Source organism: Carettochelys insculpta, chromosome 2, assembly GCF_033958435.1.
Source record: "Carettochelys insculpta isolate YL-2023 chromosome 2, ASM3395843v1, whole genome shotgun sequence".
Classification (NCBI taxonomy): Eukaryota; Metazoa; Chordata; order Testudines; family Carettochelyidae; genus Carettochelys; species Carettochelys insculpta.
In genome coordinates this window covers 213,232,806-213,256,239 of record NC_134138.1, presented here as the reverse complement: position 1 = coordinate 213,256,239, position 23,434 = coordinate 213,232,806, and the positions used below count along the sequence as shown (strand labels likewise).

The 23,434-nt window shown below is 46.4% G+C and overlaps 1 protein-coding gene across 6 annotated transcripts in view; it reads right to left on the bottom strand.

Annotated features, from left to right (window-relative positions):
• The window catches only part of ANKRD28 (ankyrin repeat domain 28), a 200,592-nt gene that overhangs the window by 88,320 nt on the left and 88,838 nt on the right, over window positions 1-23,434 (bottom strand). For 5 of the 6 annotated variants that reach the window (XM_074984527.1, XM_074984528.1, XM_074984526.1 and 2 more), the window contains one exon: window positions 19,419-19,497. In XM_074984527.1, coding sequence (XP_074840628.1) covers window positions 19,419-19,497 — 79 coding nt within the window. Of the gene's footprint in view, window positions 1-19,418; window positions 19,501-21,822; window positions 21,827-23,434 lie in introns of those variants that run through there. The other variant, XM_074984531.1, reaches the window with a different exon arrangement.

The window sequence follows — 23,434 nt, the reverse complement described above, 5'->3', positions numbered from 1 at the left end:
CCTCAGAGGCTAAGAAGAACAATTTTTATCCCTCCTCCCTGTAACCCTCTTTGAGGTACTTGAAAACCACTATCATGTCCCCTCTAAACTTTTTTAAACTGAACAAACCCAGTTCTTCCCTCATAGCTCATGTTCTTTAGACCTTTAATGATTCTTCGAGAACAACAAGAAGTCCTGTGCCACCTTATGGACTAACATATTTTGGAACATAATCTTTCGTGGGAAAAGATCTGCTTCATCACATGCATGTGTGAGGGTGGGGGCGTTCAGAGGGGTATTTAAAGAGTCATTGGAGTCGCTGATTGTCTCAAGGTGCAGGACAAAACCTATGGTCAACCACCTGCTCTCTGTCACAAGGAAAGTCTAATTATTTAGAGCAAAGCTTGATTATATAGGAAATAAAATCTTCTCTGGGGTGCACCAAAACCAGCAAAAGTTCCATAGAGAACAAAGGACCATCATAAAACTCATCACTTTCCACTCTAAATACAAGGCTTGTTTCTTTGACTGTGCCTTCTATAATATAAAACATAGAATATATATTGAAGAAATACAACACCTCACCAAAACGTGGCAGTCCACTAACACATTTCTCCAACTGTGAAAAGGAAGAAAGAACAACCACCACATGGCAGATATGAAGTCACAGTGCTTAGCACACTAGTGGGAAGTACTCATGAGCGTGGTATGAAATCAACCATTAAAATAACTGGGGAAAATCTCATGCAAGAGAAAGACAGGTTACTCACCGTAGTAATGGTGGTTCTTCGAGATGTGTCCCTGTGGGTGCTCCACAATAGGTGTCGGGCTCGCCCGGCGCCACAGATCGGATCTTCCAAGCAGTTTCTGCCGGACCGCGCATGCGCCGGTGTGCGCCGCTCCCTTGCGCGCTCCTGGCCATGTGCGCAATCCGGTCCCCGCCAGTTCCTCAACCAACCACCTCGGGTGCCCCTGCAAAACACTAACAGAGATCCGAAGCGGGGAGGATGGGCGGGTAGTGGAGCACCCACGGGGACACATCTCGAAGAACCACTGTTACTACGGTGAGTAACCTCTCTTTCTTCTTCGAGTGTCCCCGTGGGTGCTCCACAATAGGTGACTACCCAGCAGTAACCCAAGATAGGAGGTGGGTAATCGGATTATGTGCAGCTTGTCCCCGAGAGGACCGCTGTCGAGAGACGGGTATCCTCTTGGAATACCCTGTGAAGGGCGTAATGTTTGGCGAAAGTGTCATAGGATGACCAGGTCGCCGCTCTGCAAATATCTTTTAGCGCAACGCCCTTGAAAAAGGCTGTTGATGCCGCCACCGCCCTAGTGGAATGAGCCCTGGGAGTGGCCAGTAAAGGAGTCTTTTTGAGTTCGTAGCACATTTTTATGCAGGATACGATGTGCTTCAAGATTCTCTGCGAAGAGAGACCTTCTCCTTTCGATTTGGGAGCGAGAGAGACTAGGAGTCTATCTGTTTTCCGGAAGGACTTAGTCCTGTCTATATAGAAGGCTAGCGCCATCCTCACGTCCAGGAGGTGTAGGCGCGCCTCTTTGTTAGAGTTATGAGGCTTTCGATAAAACAAGGGTAAAACAATAAGTTGGTTCATTAATGTGAAACTCAGAAGAAACTTTGGGAACAAAGGCTGGATGCAGCCGTATGGTTACCGCCTCCTTGGAAAAAACAGTGCAGGGTGGCGTTGCCATAACTGCCGCAAGCTCGCTCACCCTGCAAGCTGACGTGATTGCGAGAAGAAAGGTCGTCTTTATCGTAAGGAGGCGGAGGGAAACCGTGGCCAAGGCCTTGAACGGTGGTCCCATTAGCACATTAAGCACCAGGTCCAAGTTCCACAAAGGTGGAAGCGGTTTCCGAGGGGGGTATAGGTTTACCAACCCTTTGAGGAACCTGGTAACCATGGGATGGGCGAACACCGTGTGCCCTTCCTCTTCGTGTCTGAACGCCGAAATGGCGGCAAGGTGGACCTTTAACGAGGATAGTGAGAGTCCTCCTCTCTTGACGTCCAGTAAATACTCTAATATCACAGGTATAGGCACCGAAAGGGGGGCTAGCCGTTTGGTAGAACACCATGCTGTGAAGCGAGTCCACTTCTGCTTGTAGGTCTTCCTGGTGGAAGTCCTCCTGCTACTTTCTAGGACTTGCTGCACTTCCTCCGTACATGTGCTCTCTAGGGAGCTGAGCCATGGATTAACCACGCTTGTAGTCGCAGGCCTTGGGGGTGCGGATTCACTATGGACCCCTGGGCTTGCGTGAGCAGATCCGGCGCCACCGGAAGGGGCATCGGTGGCCGGTCCGACATGCGCAGGAGTAGGGGGAACCATTGCTGTCGATCCCACGTTGGGACTATCAGGATCATTCGGGCTCCTTCCCTTCTGGCTTTCTGCAAGACTTTGTGGATCAGCACTGTGGGAGGAAAAGCGTAAAGCAGGGGGCCCCTCCACGAGATCGCGAATGCGTCCCCCAGGGACCCCCGTCCCAGTCCTGCCCTGGACCAGAATCATGGGCACTTCTTGTTGTGTTGAGTGGCAAACAGGTCCATCTGGGGAAAACCCCATGCATGGAAAATCGGTCGTAGCAGATCAGAACGGATCTGCCACTCGTGTGTGAGTGCAAAACGCCTGCTCAGCTGGTCTGCCTTCACATTGTGAGCGCCTGGTAAGTACGAGGCTTTCAAGATTATATTGTTGGCGATGCACCAGTTCCATAACCGGACTGCTTCCGCACATAAGGCACGGGACCGAGCTCCTCCTTGCCGATTTATATAAAACATGGTGGAGGTATTGTCTGTACTGATCCCGACAACTTTGCCTTGTATATGGTCTCGAAAGTGTCTGCAGGCGTTGAACACTGCTCCGAGCTCCAGTATATTTATGTGCAGTGACTGCTCCGTGGAGGACCACAGCCCTTGAGTCACCTCTTCGCCCATGTGTGCTCCCCACCCTATGGAGGGAGGCATCTGTAGTAAGAAAAACCGATATTTGTGGTTGGTGGAAGGGTACCCCTGTTAGCAAGTTCTTGGGGTTTACCCACCATTGCAGGGATTTGCGCACCTCTGCTGTGGGCGACACCACCCTGTGAACGGTGTGTGCTGCCGGTTTGTATTCGCTCGCCAGCCAGCGCTGCATGCTGCGCATGTGTAACCTGGCGTTCTGTAATACGAACGTCGCCGCTGCCGTGTGGTCCAGCAGCTGTAAGCACGTCAGGACCGGCACCGTAGGGCTGAAGGTGATGACCTGCACGAGGGAGATGATGGCCCGAAAGCGAGTCTCTGGTAGATACACTCTCGCTGTAGTAGAATTTATGCGTGCCCCTATGAACTCTATGTCCTGTGTGGGGTCTATCTTTGATTTTGCCAGATTGATAACCAGGCCGAGCGAAGAGAACGTGCCTGCTGTGAGGCGTATCATGCGTAGTACCTCCTCCTTCGAGGCCCCTTTGAGTAGGCAGTCGTCCACATACGGGAATATAAATACCCCGTCTGTGCAGGTAGGCTGACACCACTGCCAAGGTCTTGGTGAAGACTCTGGGGGCCGAGGAAAGGCCAAACAGTAGGACCTTGTATTGAAAATGTTCTTTGCCTACCATTAACCGGAGGAATCGCCGGTGAGCCGGATGGATAGTTATGTGAAAATACGCGTCTTGTAAATCGAGGGCTGCAAACCAATCTCCATCGTCCAGTGCCGTAAGGATGGAGGCGATTGTGATCATCCGAAAGCGTTGCTTGCGCAAGTACCGGTTGAGGCCTCGAAGATCTAAGATGGGCCTCCAGCCTCCTGTCTTTTTCTCCGTGAGGAAGTACCTCGAGTAGAACCCTTTCCTTGCAGTTGCTCTGGCACTCTTTCCACTGCCCCTATGAGCATGAGATGATCTACCTCCTGCTTGAGCCTCACTACGTGGGAGGCCTCCTGGAGGTGGGGCCAGTGGGAGCGACTGGAAGGGGATGACGTACCCCGTGGCTATGATCTCCAGCACCCATTTGTCTGTGGTGATCCTTTGCCACTGGTCGTAGAATGGTCGGAGGCGATGGTGGAATAGCCGTTTCGGATGACCTTGTGCGATGGTAGTGATGGCGCAGCCCTGGATCTGTGTGTCAAACTTGTGGCCTTTGGCCCTGCCCCGAGGACGCACGGCTCTGTTGGGAACGTCGCCTGGGAGTTCTGTACTGCTGGTGCTGTTGATGTCGCCCTTGCTCGTAACCCCTGTGGTACTGGGGACGCTGTTGCTGGTACTGGTACCTTCTTTGTTGAGGGTAGTACTTTTTCTTTCTGTATGGAGGGGTGTAAATCCCCAGGGTCCTAAGTGTGGCTCTTGAATCTTTACTGGAATGAAGGACCGAGTCAGTTGATTCAGCAAACAGCTTCTGCGAGTCGAAGGGAAGATTGACTATCTTTGCCTGCAGATCCCTCGGTATACCCGAAGTCTGGAGCCAGGACTCCCTTCGCATCACCACTGCCGTAGCTGTGGAACGTGCTGCTGTGTCCGCAACATCCAGGGCGATCTGAACTCCCGTCCTCGAGGCCGCGTAGCCTTCTTGCACGATGGCCTTGAGCACCGGTTTCTTGTCCTTTGGAAGCGAGTCCATGAGGGAGGTTAACCTAGTGTAGTTGTCGAAATTATGGTTCGCTAAATGCGCTGCGTAATTTGCCATTCGCAACAGTAGAGTGGAGGAGGAGTAGACCTTTCTGCCGAACAGCTCTAGCTTCTTGGCATCTTTGTCTGTTCCCCCTGTCTTGAATTGAGATGTCTTTGATCTTTGTTGCGACGACTCCACCACCAAGGAATTTGGTTGTGGGTGGCTGAACAGGAACTCCATGCCCTTCGCCGGCACGAAGTATTTCTTATCCGCTCTCTTGTGGACAGGCGGAATAGTCGCAGGGGTCTGCCATATCATAGTGGCGGACTCCAAGATTGCTTCATCAAGCGGTATTGCTATTTTGGAGGAGGCCAGAGGTCTCAGATTTTTGAGGAGCTTATGGTGTTTCTCTTGCACCTCTGCTGTCTGGATGCCTTGCGTGAAGGCCACCCTCTTAAACAGCTCTTGAAACTGTTTGAGATCGTCCGGAGGATGGACATCCCCCGGGGCCGTAGCCTCATCCGGGGAGGAGAGTGAGGAACCACTAGGGTACGCCTCTCTGGACCCTTCCGGTTCCTGTTGGTGATGGTACATCCTCTCACTGGAAGCTTGCAAGGGAAAATCTCGGGGTTCCATAACCAGTTCCCCCTGAGATACTTGAGTCTCTGTCCCCGTTCGCGATTGCCCTCGGGGATACAGGACCGTCTGTGGGGATCTTTCCCTGGTAGATTGCCGGTGGTGTGTATGCCCCGCGTGATAGGGGCGACCATGGCAGTATAGGCGCTGTTCTTGGGAAGGTGACCTAGACCACTCCCTTGGTGCATACCCTCTGCGTCTGGGGGAGCGAGATCGTCAAGAGATCTGGGACACTGGAGAGAGCGATTTGTGATAGTATATTCCAGCGGCTCAAACCCCAGGAAGGGTGAAGGTGGTCCCAGCCAGGGGGAGGCTGGTTGTAAAAATGGAGACGGGGGCTCCGGGTAGGCTAGGGGGGGCCCCTGCCTTCTGGTTGGAGTCTGCAGCATAAGCGGAGGGCTGAGAGAAAGCAACTCTGCAGCCCTGTCTGGAGAGGGTCTGCGGTGCCTCGTTTTGTGTGCAGCCTTCCCCCTCCCTTGAGGAGGTAACTCCGCCCCCTGACGTGTAGGGGATCTCAGCCCCGTCCGCGTCGTGCTCGGCACGCTCATGGGCGGTGCCACACGGGCGGTGTCCTCCGGTGCCTGCGGGCTGCGTGCCTGCGCGCTCTGCACCGCCGGTTCCCCGGGGGTCGGTGCCGCTGCTTGTGGTGCCGCCGGTACCGGCACTTGTTTAGCCGCCGCCCTGCCTGTGGTGCAGGGTGGCTGTTTGATTACCGGAGGCTGAGCCGCCTCCACATGGCTCTCCGTGCCGCCGCCGATCAGCTGTTGCTGCGGCTGGGGGCTGCGCGCTCCTCCTGTCCCGCTCGCTGTTGCTGCCGGCAGGGATCGGGCTGGGGAGGCTTTCCTCCGTTTTTGCGCTGATGGGGTGAGGGAGGCAGCTTTCCTTTTATGGGCCCCGGAGGGTCCCTCCTGCTGCGGCCACTCCGGCACGTCTGGCTGGAGGGCCTTGTCGAAGAGCAGCATTTTAAGCCGCATCTCCCTGTCCTTCCTTGCTCTGGCTGTTAATTTTGCACAGAAGGAGCATTTCTGCGTCACATGGGACTCCCCCAGGCACCTTATGCAGAGACTGTGCCCATCAGACGCTGGCATTGCCTCTCGGCAGGACTCACATTTCTTGAATCCTGAAGAGGACATTGTTGGTGAGTCTTTCAGTTGTTAATGGGTACTTAGCACCTTCTCTGTGCTGTTTTTCCCCCTCTCCGATGGCCTGCCACGGCAGGAGGGCTAATGGCCCTAGGCTCCTGGCCTCCGGTGTTCTGCTTGTTACTAGGACTGGACTGAATGCCGTCCCGCTTGTTGTTTCCTTTTTTTTTTTTTTTTTTTTGAAAATAACAACTGGCTAACTTAACAGTAGCCTAAGAACTTGAAAACTTTCAAGAAAAAACAGTTAAAACCATTGAATACGCTAACTTGGCCGTAGCCTAGTCGGATTCCGTCTGCAGCCGACGGCGGTTAAGAGGAACTGGCGGGGACCGGATCGCGCACGTGGCCAGGAGCGCGCAAGGGAGCGGCGCGCACCGGCGCATGCGCGGTCCGGCAGAAACTGCTTGGAAGATCCGATCTGCGGCGCCGGGCGAGCCCGATACCTATTGTGGAGCACCCACGGGGACACTCGAAGAAGAATGGGTGGTAACTAAAGAGGTTTTTTTTCCTCCCTTGAGAAGGAGCAAACCTCTACATATCCAAGGAACCAGCAAGTAAATCTAACTTATTGCTATCAACATGAAATGCCACTAGCCCAGAAAAACACAGTTGCCACACTATTCTGTGCCCAGAGCTGGAGTCAAATACATCAGGGGACTCTATATATTGCTGGAATTGTCTTACATTACAACCGTCTTCTCAGTAATTATCTCCCAAAAAAGATTTGAGACTGAGCAATAATTAAGATCATAACGGTCTGCATCCAATCAGGCTTAAGCATACCCATCATGCTTCCAGTTGCCCTCCAACCCTTGCCAGGACCGCACATTGTGACTGCCAGAAAAGCAACAGCCTAAAACACAAAAGAGCCACTATCCTGTTAGGAATTTCTCCCTCCAGCAATTCCACATATAGCATACTACTAACTCTAAACAGCAAAATAAAGACAGCTCAGTAAATGAATGGGGTGGGGGTGGGAGGGCCAAGGCACAACCGGAAGCAAGAAAATGGAAGGAAAAATTAAATAGGGAAATAAATACAGACTGAAGACAGGAGAGATTTTAGCCTTATATGCACTCCATCAGCAGTCAAAATAACTGGTCTATCAAACTAAAGTCGAAAAACTCTTTGTCCTGTAGTGTTCAGAAAACAAAACAAAACAAAAAAATGAGTTACTGTTGACTTGATCCTTGGATTTCGGTTTGATATATGAGACAGGCCAGATCTCCCTAAACTCTCAGAGCTCATGTGCTTTGGAGACATGGGCCAGCAACCTTATTCTCAGATCAAATGTCATGGTATCTCAGGCCTTTGCCATTACTTTCCATCCATGCTGAGCTATGAAGTGCTGTCAATCAGAAAGGCCAGTTTCAACCTTCAATAAGCTAAAGACTTCAGCTTCAGTTTGAAAAGTGAACATTTTCTCTATCATTTCGACATCCATTGATTTATTTGTCCTCTTTTCCATGGCTTCCATGGGATTCTGGAGCAATTTCTCATCAAACTAGCTTCCTTTGATGATTTTAATGGCATAGTTGAAATTGTCCCAGTTGTTGGTGCCTCTATAGACTCAGTAATGGGCACTCATTTCAACGCATTGTGGGTGAACTTCAAAAGTGCTGCTATTCCTTTAGCACTTGGTGCACTGATCGATTTGATATTTTGTTGACAGCATCGCTGTCTTAACATTTGTTCACCTCTAGTTTCTGTATTTATCATTAATCCTTCGGCAGCATCTCTAGGCCTTATTAAGGGCCCAAGATTTGATTATGTTAGGCACTGTCAAACACAAACAGATGGTCCATATTCCAAAAGCTTAAAATTTAAGTATAAGATGGCAGACAATCAACAGCTAAAGATGAGAGAATGAACAGAGATAATTATACATAAAGTGAGGAATGGGTACAGCACAGAATTGCCTAGCTTATCTTGGAGTACTGAATTCCTAATATACTCAATAATTTGATGTATCATTAGTAACTGGGTCTAGTGAATCTGGATTCTTTTCTTTTGTCTTCATTTTAGAGATGCCTGAGTCAACATTCACAGAAGAAAAAAGTTAATAGATATACTGGAATCTTTTGTCTTTCAACGCATTATAAAAAGCTCTCTCAAGGCCTCTAGCTATATTTCTGCATGCTGGAACCATTTTTGGCCCAGCATTTTTCAGATTTTTTTGTCTCAAAGCAAGTGCCACATCTAGTTTACAAATGCAGGCTTGCCTCGTTTTCCCCCTTACAAATGCTACATATACCTATTGAAAGATTAGCATCTCATAAATATATCCTGTATTAAAGGCACTCAGTGATGGCTGCCAAATCTAGATAAATAATCCTTTAAGTAACTAGGACAACTGTGACACGTAGAGCACATACGTAATAAGAATATGTATGATATAGGACTTCCTGTGCATTAATTTATTAATACTTCTGTATTGATATGCCATAATTTTTCAAATGTTCTGTGTGACCAGGTCAGTGAGGGAAGTTATTCTGCTTTGGGCTACAACATTTTCACTTGTGAATACACTGAACTAGCATGTTAATGGATATTTGCTATATGCCTGTAACGTTCCAATTCGTTGTGAATTATACAGGAAGGCAACAAAAATAGCTTCACAGCTAAGGATACACAGTTACACACGAGGAAGAAAACAGGGGCCATTAGTCAAAGATCCTGTATTCTTCAACACACTGTAAACTTATGGTAAGGATTAGAGACCAAATGAAAACTGAACAGTTAGAAGACCTCTCAGCGGTGAAGAGGAGGGCCAAGGGTTTTTTGTAAGTGTAGGTACACAGGCTGGCACAGCAAATGCTCTGTGGAGGAGTCAGGCTTCCCAGCCCCAGGAAATGCTAGGTCTTAAAGACAAACTATACAGGCATACTGTAGTATGCCTTAACACTTAAGATATTTATTTAAAAACATTTCAGAGAAAATGAGACTTTGCTTTAAGGAAGCTCTTTGGTCAGTAATTACAACAGTCACTGCTCCAGAGGAAGCAGGGTCTGAGCTCAAGATTGAGATGAGTCTCAGAGAGGTTTCTGACATTCAAAGGCCACTATATGAAGTGAGTGGTCTGTCTGAACATCTAAACTACAGTCATTTTGCAAATTCATCATTTCAGGTTTCCATAACTTAAGGGTTAGTGTCTATGTATTCCATACCTATAAAAAGCCTGAGATTACATCAGAGGAAAATGGGGATGACAGACTGAGAAAGGAAAATTTAGAGGATATTTCAAACACATATTTTATTAAAAAAGAAGTCCTCTACTTGACAGCAAACCAGATTCTGAGAGCTAAAAGAAAAAATGCATTTTTAAGTGCCCTTCTTGCTTGAAATGGATGCTCAACTGTCCAAATAAGAAACAGCTAAAGAATTCTTGATAAGTATGGTTTGAAGATGTTTCTATAACTTTTGGGTTTTTACGGGTAAGGTTGTTAACACTAAGCCAAACCCTGTTATCTCAGGGAGAGGTGGACCTCTGCTCCACGCGGAGTACAAGGGTGAAGTAGTAGTATGGCTTGAAGCACCAGGGCATTATCAAAATAACTTGTTGTAGTGGGGGGAAAAAACTGCTACATTTTTCTCTTCCACAAAACAAAGAGAAAACTAAATATGTAAGACCAACTAGATGCAGGACAGACAGGCATTTCCTTTCAAGTAAGCAATACAATGATTCTGTAGATACCGTGACAAAAGATTAGAAAAGCTGTTTCTCAGAAGGGCTCTAAATATCAGATTGACCTGCCCAGTTCCCCAGGTTTGCTGGATTAGAGCTTCAAGTGTAGTATAATTATTAACTAGTTTCAGTGAGAATTTCATTTAAGAGATCTGACAGCAGTCAGTATTATATAAGTCAAACTAAAGAATCTCCAGAGCCAGGGAGGGCACTGCAGGGTCTGTGCATACAGGCATGGAGTGCTTACCTGCCACCCCCAGGCACAGTCCTCTGTTATGGGAGCAGTGAGGAAAAGCCTCTGGGGAAGCACGTCACTGCACTGCTATTCCCCCAATTGTGGGGGGCTGGGGGAGCAGAAGCATCAGCACTCAGAGCTGCTTCCTTGTCAGCTGCCAGGGTCCATACCATAGGTGTTCCTGCATTTCATGGTATTTGTTACTGAACTCAGTTCTTCAGCAACACTGGGAAACAGGGCAGGTCAGATTAAAAAATTTGCGAGGCCAGGAAGGGCACAGTGGGGGCACCTGTGATAGGCTAACTTTTCCACAAAGCGTACTCAAATAACTGGCTGAAGTATATTTAGTATTTATTACTTCTAGAATTACTTTATTCCCTTACCACTAATGAACTAAGGAAGCCATCAGTAATAGCTTTATTGAACATCTGTTTGTTCATTTAAGATGCTTTTGTATGCATGATAACATTTCTTCTATCTAAATACCACCAACTCTCTAATGCTTACTCAATACGAAAAGGGAAAGAGCCACTTTCTTTGCAGAAACTAAAAATATGGTCCTATATTGAAGGTTGGCCACCTAAAAATGATACTTCTATGCTGAACAGAACTGTTTCCTGTATGCATTCAGTCATACCTATTTATTCTAGAGACAACTTTACACTGATTTTTGTGTGTGTTAATATTGCAAGACAATACTCCTGTGGCAGAATGAGCTGAATTCCACCTTGCTATTCTATCCGGGGTACTCTGATCAGCAGCACTACCAACAAAGTTCCTCCCAGGAGGCAAACTTGCCCACACACTCAATAGTAACAAAGAAGGAGCCATGCTAATCTATATATTATCAAACCAAAAAGCAGTCAAGTAGCACTTTAAAAGACTTGCAAAATAATTGATTAGGTGAGTTTTCGTGGGACAGACCCACTTCTTCAGACGATAGCCATACCAGAAGCGACTCAATATTTAAGGCACAGAGAACCAAAAACAGTAATCAAGGAGGACAAATCAGAAAAAAAAGATGATCAAGGTGGCTTAATCTAATTCTTGACTTCCCCCCTACCCCTCCACTCTGATTTGCTCACCTTGATCATTTTTTTCTGGATTTGTTTAAGACTTAGACTAATGCTAAAAGCTATAAGTATGCATCTTGAACTAAGGAAAGAATTATGCATGGAAAACAAACAATATGGATCCTGTAAAGGACTTACACTTAAGAGAAATTTGGTATTAAAAAAAATCTCAATTATACAAACAAGTTTCCAAAACCAATCAAATTTTATTTTTTTTTAAATAAATCACTCCCAGGATATTTTTAGTGTTTCAGTGGTGTACATGGTGTGCTTTGCTGGTTGTTTTTGTTTTTTTGTTTGTTTGTTTTTGGGGGGAATTAAGGGAACTTAAAAATAACACATTTTTGCAGCATCGACAACAATATGACACTAGAACCACTATAATTTACACTAAGAAACAGAAAATTCAATTAAGTACAAATATTGTGGCTTAGACTTCAATCCAAAAAACATTTACAGAATGTGTAGTCCCATTGAACTTTATAGAACTACTTCCATGTACAGCTACATGTATGCTTTAACTGTTGACAGGATTGCAAAACTGATGAGTAAGGATCTGGTCTAATGCCCACTGGAATCAGTAAAGATTCCCATTGACTTTAATGGGCTTTAGACCAGGCTTGAAGAGAAACAAAGCAAGGAAAATTTCTTCCAACTTACTTTATTTATATAGGATGACAACTGTAGACAGGTTTTTAATTTCTAGACTTCAGAATGTACTCCAATGTATTCATTACAGATCATAAATATTAAGATTGCAAAGTTAAGTGCTCAAAAGTTAGAAAATACAATTAAGGTTATCTATGCAACCTTTTCAGCCTCCTTGAGTATATACGTTATCATACAGTCTTTAGCTACATTACCACATTTTTTCCCACAGAATTCCTTCCTCATTCAGAAAAAGCAATGCTTACTTAATGAGCAGCTATTCAAAACTTTATTCTCCTCATTGTTGACTCTACTGTTCTAGGCCTTATATACTGCACGCAAAACCATGCTCTAAAGGCATAATTAATTTCCAAATGGGCTCTGCTGTGGCAATCAGTGTGTGTCTCACAAATTCACACACTGTCCCCATACAGTGGAGGTTAATAATTCCTCTTTTACAGAGGAGAAACTGAGGCACGGACACATTAACGTCAAAAGTATCCTCTGATTTTGGGTGTCCATTTGAGATACCTACAGAATGATTTTTCAGAGTACTTAACACATATATATATATATATATTTTATATAAAAACAGTCACTGATTTCAGTTTCAGCTGAGAGCACTCAGCACTTCTGGAAGTCAAACTGTAGGTTCTTAAGACAGAGACCCATGCAATGAGTAACTACTGACCGCACGCAGGGGGGAAAAAAAAAAACAGATTAAAGAGATTCCACTATACTTTATAATTCTGTAATTATTTCCATTCAGGGACCTCAAAACACTTCGAGTGATCGCTCATGTCCATTCCAAGTTGGGTGAACACAAGCCAATGCTTAGGAGGTGGGATCGGCGCCCCGAAAGGACAGCAGGACAGCCTCATCCACTTAAGTGCCTTCCCATGTATGCTGGGTTAAAGCATAACGTGCTGTAAATGTATGAATTGAGAACCAGGTGGCCATCCTACAGATGTCCTGGATAGGCACCTGCGCCAAAATATACCACAGACCATGCCTGTGCTCTCTGTGCCCTAACTTGAGAGGGAGGAACCCCTCCCCCTTGCGAATTTGCAACACTCCTTAATGCACATCACTATCCACGAGGAAATCCACTGGGAGGAAACCAGAAGGCCCTCCATGCTATCAGCAACTGCCACAAAGAGTTCCTGAGTTCTTCTAAAGGGCCTAGTCCTACCCATATAGAACGCCAGCACCCTTCTAACATCCAAGGTATGTAAACATTGCTTCCTCAGGGAGGCATGAAGCTTTGGGTAAAATACCGATAGGGAAATGTCTTGGTTAACATGAAACACGGAGACCACCTTAGGTAAAAAATGCAGGGTGAGGTCTCAGCCTAACCTTACCTTGTGAAACACTATGTACAAGGAGTCCACTGAAAGTGCCCTCAACCCAGATACCCTCCTGGCTGAGGTGATTGCCACCAAAAATGCTGTTTTGTAACTCAAACAGCAGGGAGCAGGTAGCCAGGAGTTGAAAGGGAGGCCCTCATAAGCTTAGCTAACACCAAATTGAGATCCCATGGGGGCAGTGGTGCCTGAACCTGGGGCTTGATTCTTTCTAAACCTTTCAGAAACCTTTTGACTACAGGGTCTGAACACAGAAGACTTTCCATGACCTTGGTAAAAGGCTGAGAAAGCAGCTAAGTACACCCTAACCAAGAGATGGACAAGCCCTCCTGCACCAGACCCCCTTGGTAATCTAAAACGAATGCGATGGGGCTTGCGAGAGAGATTGCCCACTGAGACACCCACACTGAAAATCTTTTCCACTTAGTCAAATAAGTCACCTTCATGGAGGGTTTTCTACTATTTAACAATACTTCCTTTATGGGATCTGAACAGGCCAGCTCCTAGTCCCTCAGCCACAGAGCATCCATGCTGTGAGGTGCAATGACTGGAAACTGGGATGTTGCAGTCTCCTCCCTTGCTGCGTCAGCAGGTCTGGTCAGATTAGCAACATCATCGGCTTGTGGATTGACAGGTGCAGGAGGATTGGGTACCAGTGATGACGGCCCATGCCGGTGCCATCCAGATGATCCATGCTCCTTCTCAGCGAATCTTGAGGAGTACACTGTGAACTAGCGGAATCGGAGGAAATGCATATATCAGCATGACCAACCGGGGACACTGAAGGTGTCTGCCCAGGACGCTGGGCTCTGATTTCAGTAGGAGCAAAACATCCCACATTTCACACTGAGGTGGGAGGTGAGGTCCACTGGGGGATACCCGCACTTCCAGAAAATAGAATTAATGACCTATGGGTGGAGAGACCACTCGCGATCCATAAAGGACCTGCTGATTTGATTCCCAGTGTATTGTGTACACCTGGCAGGTAAAGGGCCTGCAGCATGACATGCTGCATGCAGAAATCCCAAAGCACCCTGGCCTCGTGACACAGGGGAGAAGAGCGTGCACCCCGTTTGTTGATATAGTATATTGCTGTTGTGTTGTCTGTACTGACTGACGTGCAATGTCCTGTCAGATTGGCCTTGAACATCACGCATGCTAGTCTGATGGCCCTGAGCTCCCTCACATTTATGTGGAGCCAAAGGTCCAACACACTCCTAAGAGCCTGGGTTCGAACCTGACCCAGGTGTGCTCCACACCCCTGGTCCAAAGCGTCCATTACTAGGGAAAGTCAGGGCTGCTGAGGGGCAAAGCAGACTCCTGTGAGGACGAGCCCCTCGTCCAACCACCAGTGTAGGGTCAACAAAGTCTGTGTCGACACCGTAACCACCAAGTCTAAACTGTCTCTTACAGGGTGATACACCCATGACAACCATAGCTGTAGATGGTGCATCCTTAGCCTGGCATGCTATTCCGTGAAGGTGCACACTGCCATGTGACAAAGCAAATGCAGGCAGCACCTGACCGTCATCTGATGGCCCCCATGGACCTGAACCAAACCGTTGTCTGGCAGGAACACCTGGCATCCAGTAGTGCCCCTACAAACTCTATTGACCAACCCCAACTTTGCCTTGATCAAGATAGAGGCTTGCAAAGGTTTGACAGATCAACTGTACATGCTGAATCACTTGTTCCCTGGAACAACCCTTGATTAGCCAGTCGTCCAGGTACAAGAACAGCTGCACCCCTTCCCTGCATAGGTGCACTGCTACTACCACCATGCATTTGGTGAAGACCCTTGGGGCTGCAGACAGACAAAGCCAGGACTGTGAACTGATAATGGTTGCCATCTGCCACAGGCTGAGAAACCTCCTTTGAGGAGGGTAGATTGAAATATGCATCCTATAAGTCAAGAGCCATGAACCAATCCCCCTGCTCCAGCATTGAGAGTATGAGACCCAGGGATATCATACAAAATTTTATCTTTTTCATGAACTCGTTGAGACCTCTTAGGTCCAGGATGGGTCTCAAGCCCCCCTTTGGTTTCAGAATTAGGAAATACTGGGAATAAAACCCCTGTCCCCTGAACCTGGGAGGAACTTCTCCTATGGCCCCAGAGCCCACGAGGGATTGCAATTCCTGCTGTAAGAGGGACAGGGAAGGGGGGTAGGTAGAGAATTGAATGGCATATCCCCTCTCTATCATACGCCAGATCCATAGGCCTGTGGTGATGCTGCACCACATATGATAAAAGGGGGATAGGTGAATCGAAAAACGTGGGGATGCTGGAGTGGATGAGATCGACTCACTCCCGAGCATGCCATCAAAACTGAGGTTTGGGTCCCTGTGGGCCATTTTGGTGGCCTTGAGGTTGTTGGCCTGACCGGTGCCTGCTTATCCTGTTCCGCCTTCTACTGCCATCCCGTTGTGGCTGCGGAAACTGTCTTTGCTGCGGACGGGGGTTAAAATGCCTGCATTGGTTGGCACATGTATGCAGGCCCAAGGAGAGGCGGGTAGCCCAAGAGTCTTTCAGAGTACGCAGTCTTTCATTTGTCTAAAATGAAAATAGGGTAGGGCCATCAAACGGGAGGTCCTGGATCGTCTGCTGGACCTCATGAGACAGATCGGAAACCTGCAACCAAGCCCTCCCTGCACACTGCCACTCTGGAGGTCATAATGCTCATGGCAGTGTCCACAGCATCCAATGTTGCCCGCAGGGCCACCCTTGAAATCAGTTTGTTCTCCTCCCCCACAGCTGTGCAGTCCTGCTTGGCTTCAGGTGGCACCATCTCAGAGACCCTAGACAGCGTGCTGACTGTTTTATAAGCATACCCGCCAACCAGAGCCTGCTGGTCAGCAATTCTTAATTGCAACCTCCCTTTGAATAGGCCTCCCTCCCACAGAGGTCCAAGCGTTTAGCCTCTCTGTTTTTGGAGGGAGGAACCATAGAACCCTTGGCACTCTCTATGGTTAGCACCATCGTCTACCAAGGAGTATGTGTCCCTGGGATGGGACAAAGTACCATCATTCCTATGGGCCGTAGGAATGACAGAAGCAGGGGTCTGCCAAACCGTTCTAGCTGTAGTGGCAACTGTTTTGATTATGGGCAGAGCCACCCTGGTGGGGCCTGCACAGGGCAAAATGTCTGTGATAGGGTCCATTTCATCCCTCGTCTGCTTGCACCCCTATCCTCTAATACAGGTGAGGCTGATAAGCCTGCCACTGCCTCATCTGGGGAGGCAGAAGATGATAGCCCTTGCGTCTGCATTTGGAAGGGAGGGGCAGTAGTGACCTGTTCAGGCACTTGGCCCCCTATGGAAATTACTGTTGGTGGAGCTGGCATAGGCACCAGCTGGCCAGAAAACCCTGCCACAGGTGGCACAAACGGCTCTGTTAACCACTCCCTGAACTTGAGTTGATGCCTGTGTCTTGGCTGGTGCCTGCCTCATTGGCACCAGAGGTACAATTACAGATGGCACCAGCACCTAAGGGGTCCAGTCCTGTTGCAACGGTGCTGACAATGTGTCAAGGTTGATGCCAACAAAGTAGACGCAGGAGGTTCCATGATGACCACCGCTTCCTGTCTTTCTTCCGGTGGTGGGGCACCCATGACGCCGACGGTGCTGAGCGCAGGATCAGTGGGCCCCGACACTGTTAAAGGCACTCCAACAGCCTGGCCCTGCATCTCGTGAAATGCCCATAGGGTCCAGAAGGGCCACTGCTGAGTCACCTGCGAAGCCAGTGGCCAACCCATATCGTCCCAGCGATGACTACAGTGCCTGCGATAGCTATGGTGCAACCTTCTCGAGCCCCCACTCTGTCCAGAGCTCAAGTAAGAGGAGTCCAACTCCAATGCCAAATCAGAAACAGATGAACACAGCGGGGCCATCGGAGTCAGCGTCGATGTCATGTGCACCGAGAATGGTGCCAGTGCCGGAGTAACTAGTCCACAGTCTGCTGGGTTGGCACCAGAGCACTCGGCACTGAACACAGCGTCAGTGCTGGCATCGACATGAACACAGGGTTGGTGCCGGTGTCACATCTGGGAGCCCCGATCACTCTGTTTCAGTGCTACGCTGCCTGTCCTCCGTAGATGGAGGAGGACTCTGCACTGTCATCTGCAGAAAGTCCTTGTGCCACTCCAAATGCCTTTGGCGTTGAGGGCAAGTCCAGCACCTGTGGGCTCCCACTCCGCACTGGCTTTAACGGACATGCCTCCTGCCCTTCGGCACTGCACGGTGGAGCCTTGGACTTGAGGCTGCCCTGCTTTGACTTCGGTGAGTGATGCCTCTTGTGCCTCCTCCTATTCATGAGCACCAGAGGTTGACTCTCATGGCATGAGAAGGCGTTAGTAATAACTGCACCTGCTCTCAGTGCTGCGAGTCCTTACGCAGCACCGTGGTCGACGGCACTGGTGCATTTTGCACTGAGGAGGCTCCTCTCTCCGCCCCATTAAGAGGGCTTTAAGGTTTTGGGCCCTATCTTTCAAAGTTCTGGGCTTAAAGGCCTTACAAATTGGACAGCGATCAGACAAGTGTCCTTCCCCCAAGCAAATCAAACAGGCTGAATGGCTCTGTGTGTGTGTGTGTGTGTGTGAGAGAGAGAGAGAGAGAGAGAGAGAGAGAGTGTGTGTGTGTGTGTGTGTGTGTGTGTGTGTGTGTGTGTGTGTGTGTGTGTGTGTGAGAGAGAGAGAGAGAGAGAGAGAGAGAGAGAGAGAGAGAGAGAGAGAGAGAGAGAGAGAGAGAGAGAGAGAGACAGACATTTGGACATATGTTTGCCGCATTTTGAACAAGTCTTAAAGCCTGGGGAGCCAGGCATTCCCCAGAGCCAAGGCACCAAGGGGGACGGAAAACCTAGCTAAAGAAATGAGCAGAGAAACCAAGAGCTCCAATGACTGGTAGCGCAGCGAGAAGGAACTAAGCAGGGGGCAGGGAGGTCAGGTGGTGCATATATTGGTCGCCATATTGGCACCACTCCAGGGGGTGCCGCACCAACCCTATGGCTACTGGCTAAGGCAAAAAGCTTCCAGTAACTGGGTGTGCGCCCACACGCACCCAATTTGGAATGGAAATGAGCAATCACTCGAAGAAGAACTGACTAGCGCTGCTGTGCCTGGCTCACAGGAGCCAGGTGCAGCAGGAAACCGGGTGCTGCACTGGTCCATTTCCCGGATGCCACGAGTGGCGGGGGAACCAGGTGCAACAGTTCCAGTCATCCTCTAGAGTCTGATGAGTTTGATTCAAAAACATGATGCTTCCACAATAGCCTTCATTCAAAATATTAAATTCAAACTTGTTGCTACATCCACACAGTTCCAATGATATTATGATATGGATATTAAGTGCTCCTTAAATTGAGCTAATGGTATTTACAGTGAAGACAGTCACTTGGTACAATTCAGATAACTGCCTTAAAAACAAATTTACCTCATAGTGTAGATGTAGCCTAGGTGTCTTGCTTAAAGTCACACCAAACCAGTTGCAGAGCTGGCATAACAGCTCTGATCTCTCCTGTTTTAAGCACTAGAACATGCTGCCTGACTATTTGAATTCTGAATTGCAAGTGAAGAAGTGAACATGTAAAGTTATTTTTAAATTTTTATTTCATTCTAAAAACCTTGCACATATATGAGCTAGCAAAAATAAAAAGGAAAACAATGTAGTTAATCTGAAGAAAAATCAGCACTTTTGGATACCATTTTCAATACTAACATCTAGCCATTTTGCTAAATTTAATATGTAAAAATATATGCTATTGTTTAGATTAGTACATTCAAATACAGACTTCTGAACAAACTGAATTTGGTCATAAATTACTTATAAATAGCAGACACCAATGGGAATGTTTATCACTGGAAGACACTTTTTTTTTTTTTTTATAACAACTGCAAATTATCTAAATAATGTTTTGAATTAAGGATTCTTTTAACAAAAGTAAAAAAAATCCACAAATCTCAACTGAATTCTTAGTATTAAATAGGTTGACAAAATTATGCAAACCAAAACTACATGTCATGTATCTATGCATAGATTTTTTCATTAACATGAGCAGAACATACCAGATAAAATAAGTAGTTCAATAATTTCTGCATCTCCCAGATAGGCAGCAGCATGTAAAGGGGTCCTCTTTTCATTATCCTGTGGTAAGAGTGGGGAAAAAGGGTATTTTTAAAATACAGATATCTGATTTAGCATTCTGTATGATTCATGAAAAAGTTAAATTCCATCATCCAAATACTGTATGTTTTATATTTTAGGAAGCAGTAATACTAAACCAAAGGAATAACTGAGTTATACTTACTCTAACAAACGTGCTCTCACAAAACAATTATGACAACCTGTGTAGTTATTTGGGGCATGAGTCTGAAAGATGGCAATTCCCAGGTACTTCACAAACCTCAGGATCAGTCCACACAGTAAAGCAAATTCCAATTGTTTCTTTGGAGGGGGAAAAATCTGTAGAAATGTGAAAGTGCGGCTTTCCTAAGCAGCTCAGAGAATGTTCACACCTTGAGTGTCAACAGGTATGGCTTATGTTTTGTGCGACAAGTTGAAGGGTAACTCATGAAATCAGGCTGTAATATTTTCCTCATGGTTGCAAATTTAATGAAAAATGCAAAACTTGAAAGTTGGAAATGAAAAAGTTAGATCAGCAGTACACACGAAATTCCAGCTTTTACCACTTTTTTGGTTATTGCATATATCAGCGTGGCCAACCACTTAGGGACTAAGATCCATGTAGACAGAGTGCAATGAGCCACACATTAAATAGTTTTGTCTATCTATTTATATAGATATACATGAATAAAAACATAATACGTGGCTCAACCCCCTGCTCCCCGAGACAGGCAACCCCAGCCCTAACCTAATCCCCCTCCCCTTCTCCAGAACCATGCATACCCAGGTCCCTGCTATTATCCAATCCTCTGCCCCCGGCACCCACAGCTATACCCCCGACAGCTCTAACCCGATGCCTTCCGCTGCTCAAAGAGCCAGGCACTCCCAGCCCTCTGCTTAAACTCAATGCCATCATCATTCCAAATACAACTTCCATATTTTCAAAATAGATGTGGAAAGTAGACTAACATCTAGAAACAAACTTCACATTAATCTTTCTAAGTACAATTAATGGTTTGAAATGCTTAGCTACAACATACAGCAGACAAAAATCAGGTTTAATAGAAAAGAAACTCATGGTGAATAATACATTTAGGAAATACACCTCTAATAATAACACAAGTTTTTTTCAAAAAAATGTTAAATAGTTTGTGAATAGAATACACCTGGGATTTTCATCATGAGAAGACAGTGACTGCCAGAAACATTCCATTACTAAAACTGCCTGCACTTGTTCAGAGACTAGAATAGAGGATCCTAAATATCCAACTGGGATATGTATTGGCATGAATAAAGGAAAATATGAACAGTAGAAAACCCATAAATTTATTTTTTCTATTCCCTTAAGAGAGCACATCACACTAAGTAATGTAAGTAGACCTCCATCCTGCTTTAAATTCACCACATTATTTTTAGGCCAGTGACATCTTTGTCCAGAAAATGTTTTTGTTGTCAAGGGCCATTCTCTCTCTCTTCTCCCCCCACCCCCCGGGCAATTGCACTGACTACTGCCAGAGCTGAAACTATGCCTACTCTTTCTTAGACACTGGTATGCCAAAGAAAGACTGTCTGTAGGCAGGATGAGGGGGTTTTGTTTTGTTAAAGAATGTTAACTTCCAAAATTGCAACAAATTTCTTGCCATGCATCAACTACAAATGTATTTCAGTTCTCTTGCTTGAAATTCATTAGGGAAACTCAGGCTGTACACAGCACCAAAGAGCGCTATTTTCAGTGTGCCTCCTCTAGTTTGGAAAATTAGCAGAGAGCACGTAGCATTCTAGCACAGGCAGGTTGCTGCATTTAGAAATAAGTTTCTTGTTTCTTTGCATTTGGTAAGTTTGTGTTGAAAGGCTTCAGGTACATAGAGTAGTTCTACACTGAAAGGTGTGGGGAAAAATGTTTAATTCTAGTCCCTTCAACCTTAGGTCCTGAAAGCGCTCACAGAATTTCTGAAGTAAACTTGCACATCTACTCTCCATGCACCATGGTACCCCTTTCCAGTTGCATTTGCCACAAAGTTAACTTAGCTTTTAATGACATGACATTTGAAAGAAGAGAAGTAAGAAGCCTTGCAAATTGCCATTGAACTCTGACAAGTACTGAGTAATGTCAACCATGAATGCAAGGTCACAGCCAGTTGCGGGTGCTCACCTCAGCTACAGGTTTTCCCTTCATCTCCATGAGTTTTACTTCATTACTCAATTCATACAACCCCATCAGCATATTCCCTCAGCTCAGTCATCGCACTTCATAATAAACTAAATCACCATACTCTGCTTCAAGCTCGACAGCTCTGACAGCTCTTTAAGCTGGCAGATGTTTAATCCTTTATTTCTTTTTTCCATAAAGTTAACACTTGATACTGCTATAGACATTGTTCAGTCACATGCACTGTGTACATATTCTTGATGAACGATGCAGTGACACAATCAACTTACATGGATCACAACCAAGGCAATCCATTTCTTTCTTGTCTAAGGAAAATAAACCCTTCTGAGATCCAGCCACAGATGAGGCACCATCAGGAGTAAGACTGCTCCATTTTTCAAATGACAACTGAAACTTATGCACTGCCAACAAACCTTTCTTAAAAATGTCTTCACCTCTGCGTTAGTACACTAAAGCAAGTGCTCTCAAATCTCAAAACCTGGTGTGATTCCATGGAGGGAAATAGCCAGCTGAGCTGTACTTGTTATTGCTGTTTTCTCATCAACAGCCAGAAAGTAGAACTCCAAATGAACTGCAGAATTTTTTAGACATTTTAGTACTCTGAGCCATAACCTGAATTCTACCTGACACGTCCTGTGAGAAGCTCAAAGTCTCAAGTAATCTGTTTCTCTGGTGCCTGTAAAGCTGCAGTTGCAACAATGCACTCCTTTACAAACTAGCCTTCTGAATGAGGATAAATTAGTTTTGCGATAAGTTCACTCACCACATGACTTACGTATGTAACACTGTCCATCTCCTTTTGTGTTTTTGTGAAAATTGTTTGATGCCTATCAAAATTCTTTTTTCAGTTCCTTAATTGTCTGCATGTAGCTGTCTGTGATATTCTTCGCATTTGATATGCTTCGTGTTGTAGCGTCTTTCTAGGTTTGATTTTTTTCAAGACAAAAATTGCTTCTCTACAAATCAGGCAAATGGGCTTGCATTTCCTCTCCCCAAAAAAAGCAGTCATTTGTCCATTTTTCATTAAACACCCAACACTGTGTTTACTTTTCTTCTTTTGCTTGCAGAAGCCACTTTTAACTTAACGTGAGAAGGATTGGCTCTCTCTCTTCAAGCAGCATCTGAAGCATCAACACATCTGCAATGAGGATAGCTAGCATGTACTAAAAATGCTTTTACCAAAAGGTTAAAAAACCTTTTGTGGCTGCCCTGGCCAAGTTAGAGTCTCGGAGGCTTGCCAGTTACTGCTTCCCCAGCCAAAGAAGAGGCTCTAAGGCCTGCCCAACTGTCACTAGCTACCTGCATTCCCCCCTACTCCACTCTCCCTATGCCTCCTCAACTGCATGTAGGAGGAGGGGACAGCAGAAGTGTCCAGCTGAAGCTGGGCTCTGCAGGAAGCAGCTGGGGGCTTGCCCTGTGGACAGTGGATGTGGTTCCCTGCTGCACCAGCCCCAACCAGGAAAGGAGTTCCAAGGATTGCCCCGCTCGCTGCTGCTTGGTTTCCCAGCATTTGACCCATTCCTGGAAAGATGTAGAACAAGTTCAACAAAATCCAGAAGAGAGAAACAAAAATTATGAAAGGTCTACAAAACTTTTTACAGTTTTCAGTACATAAAAAGTTGTTACAAAGAAGAGGATGAAAATTGTTCTTGTTAACCTCTGAGGCTAAGACCCAAAGTGATGGGCTTAATTTGTAGAAAATGTGGTTTAGGATTCGACTGGACATCAGGGAAAGCTTCTTAACTGTCATCCTGGCAGTTATGAAAATATTACCTGGGGGATCCTGTA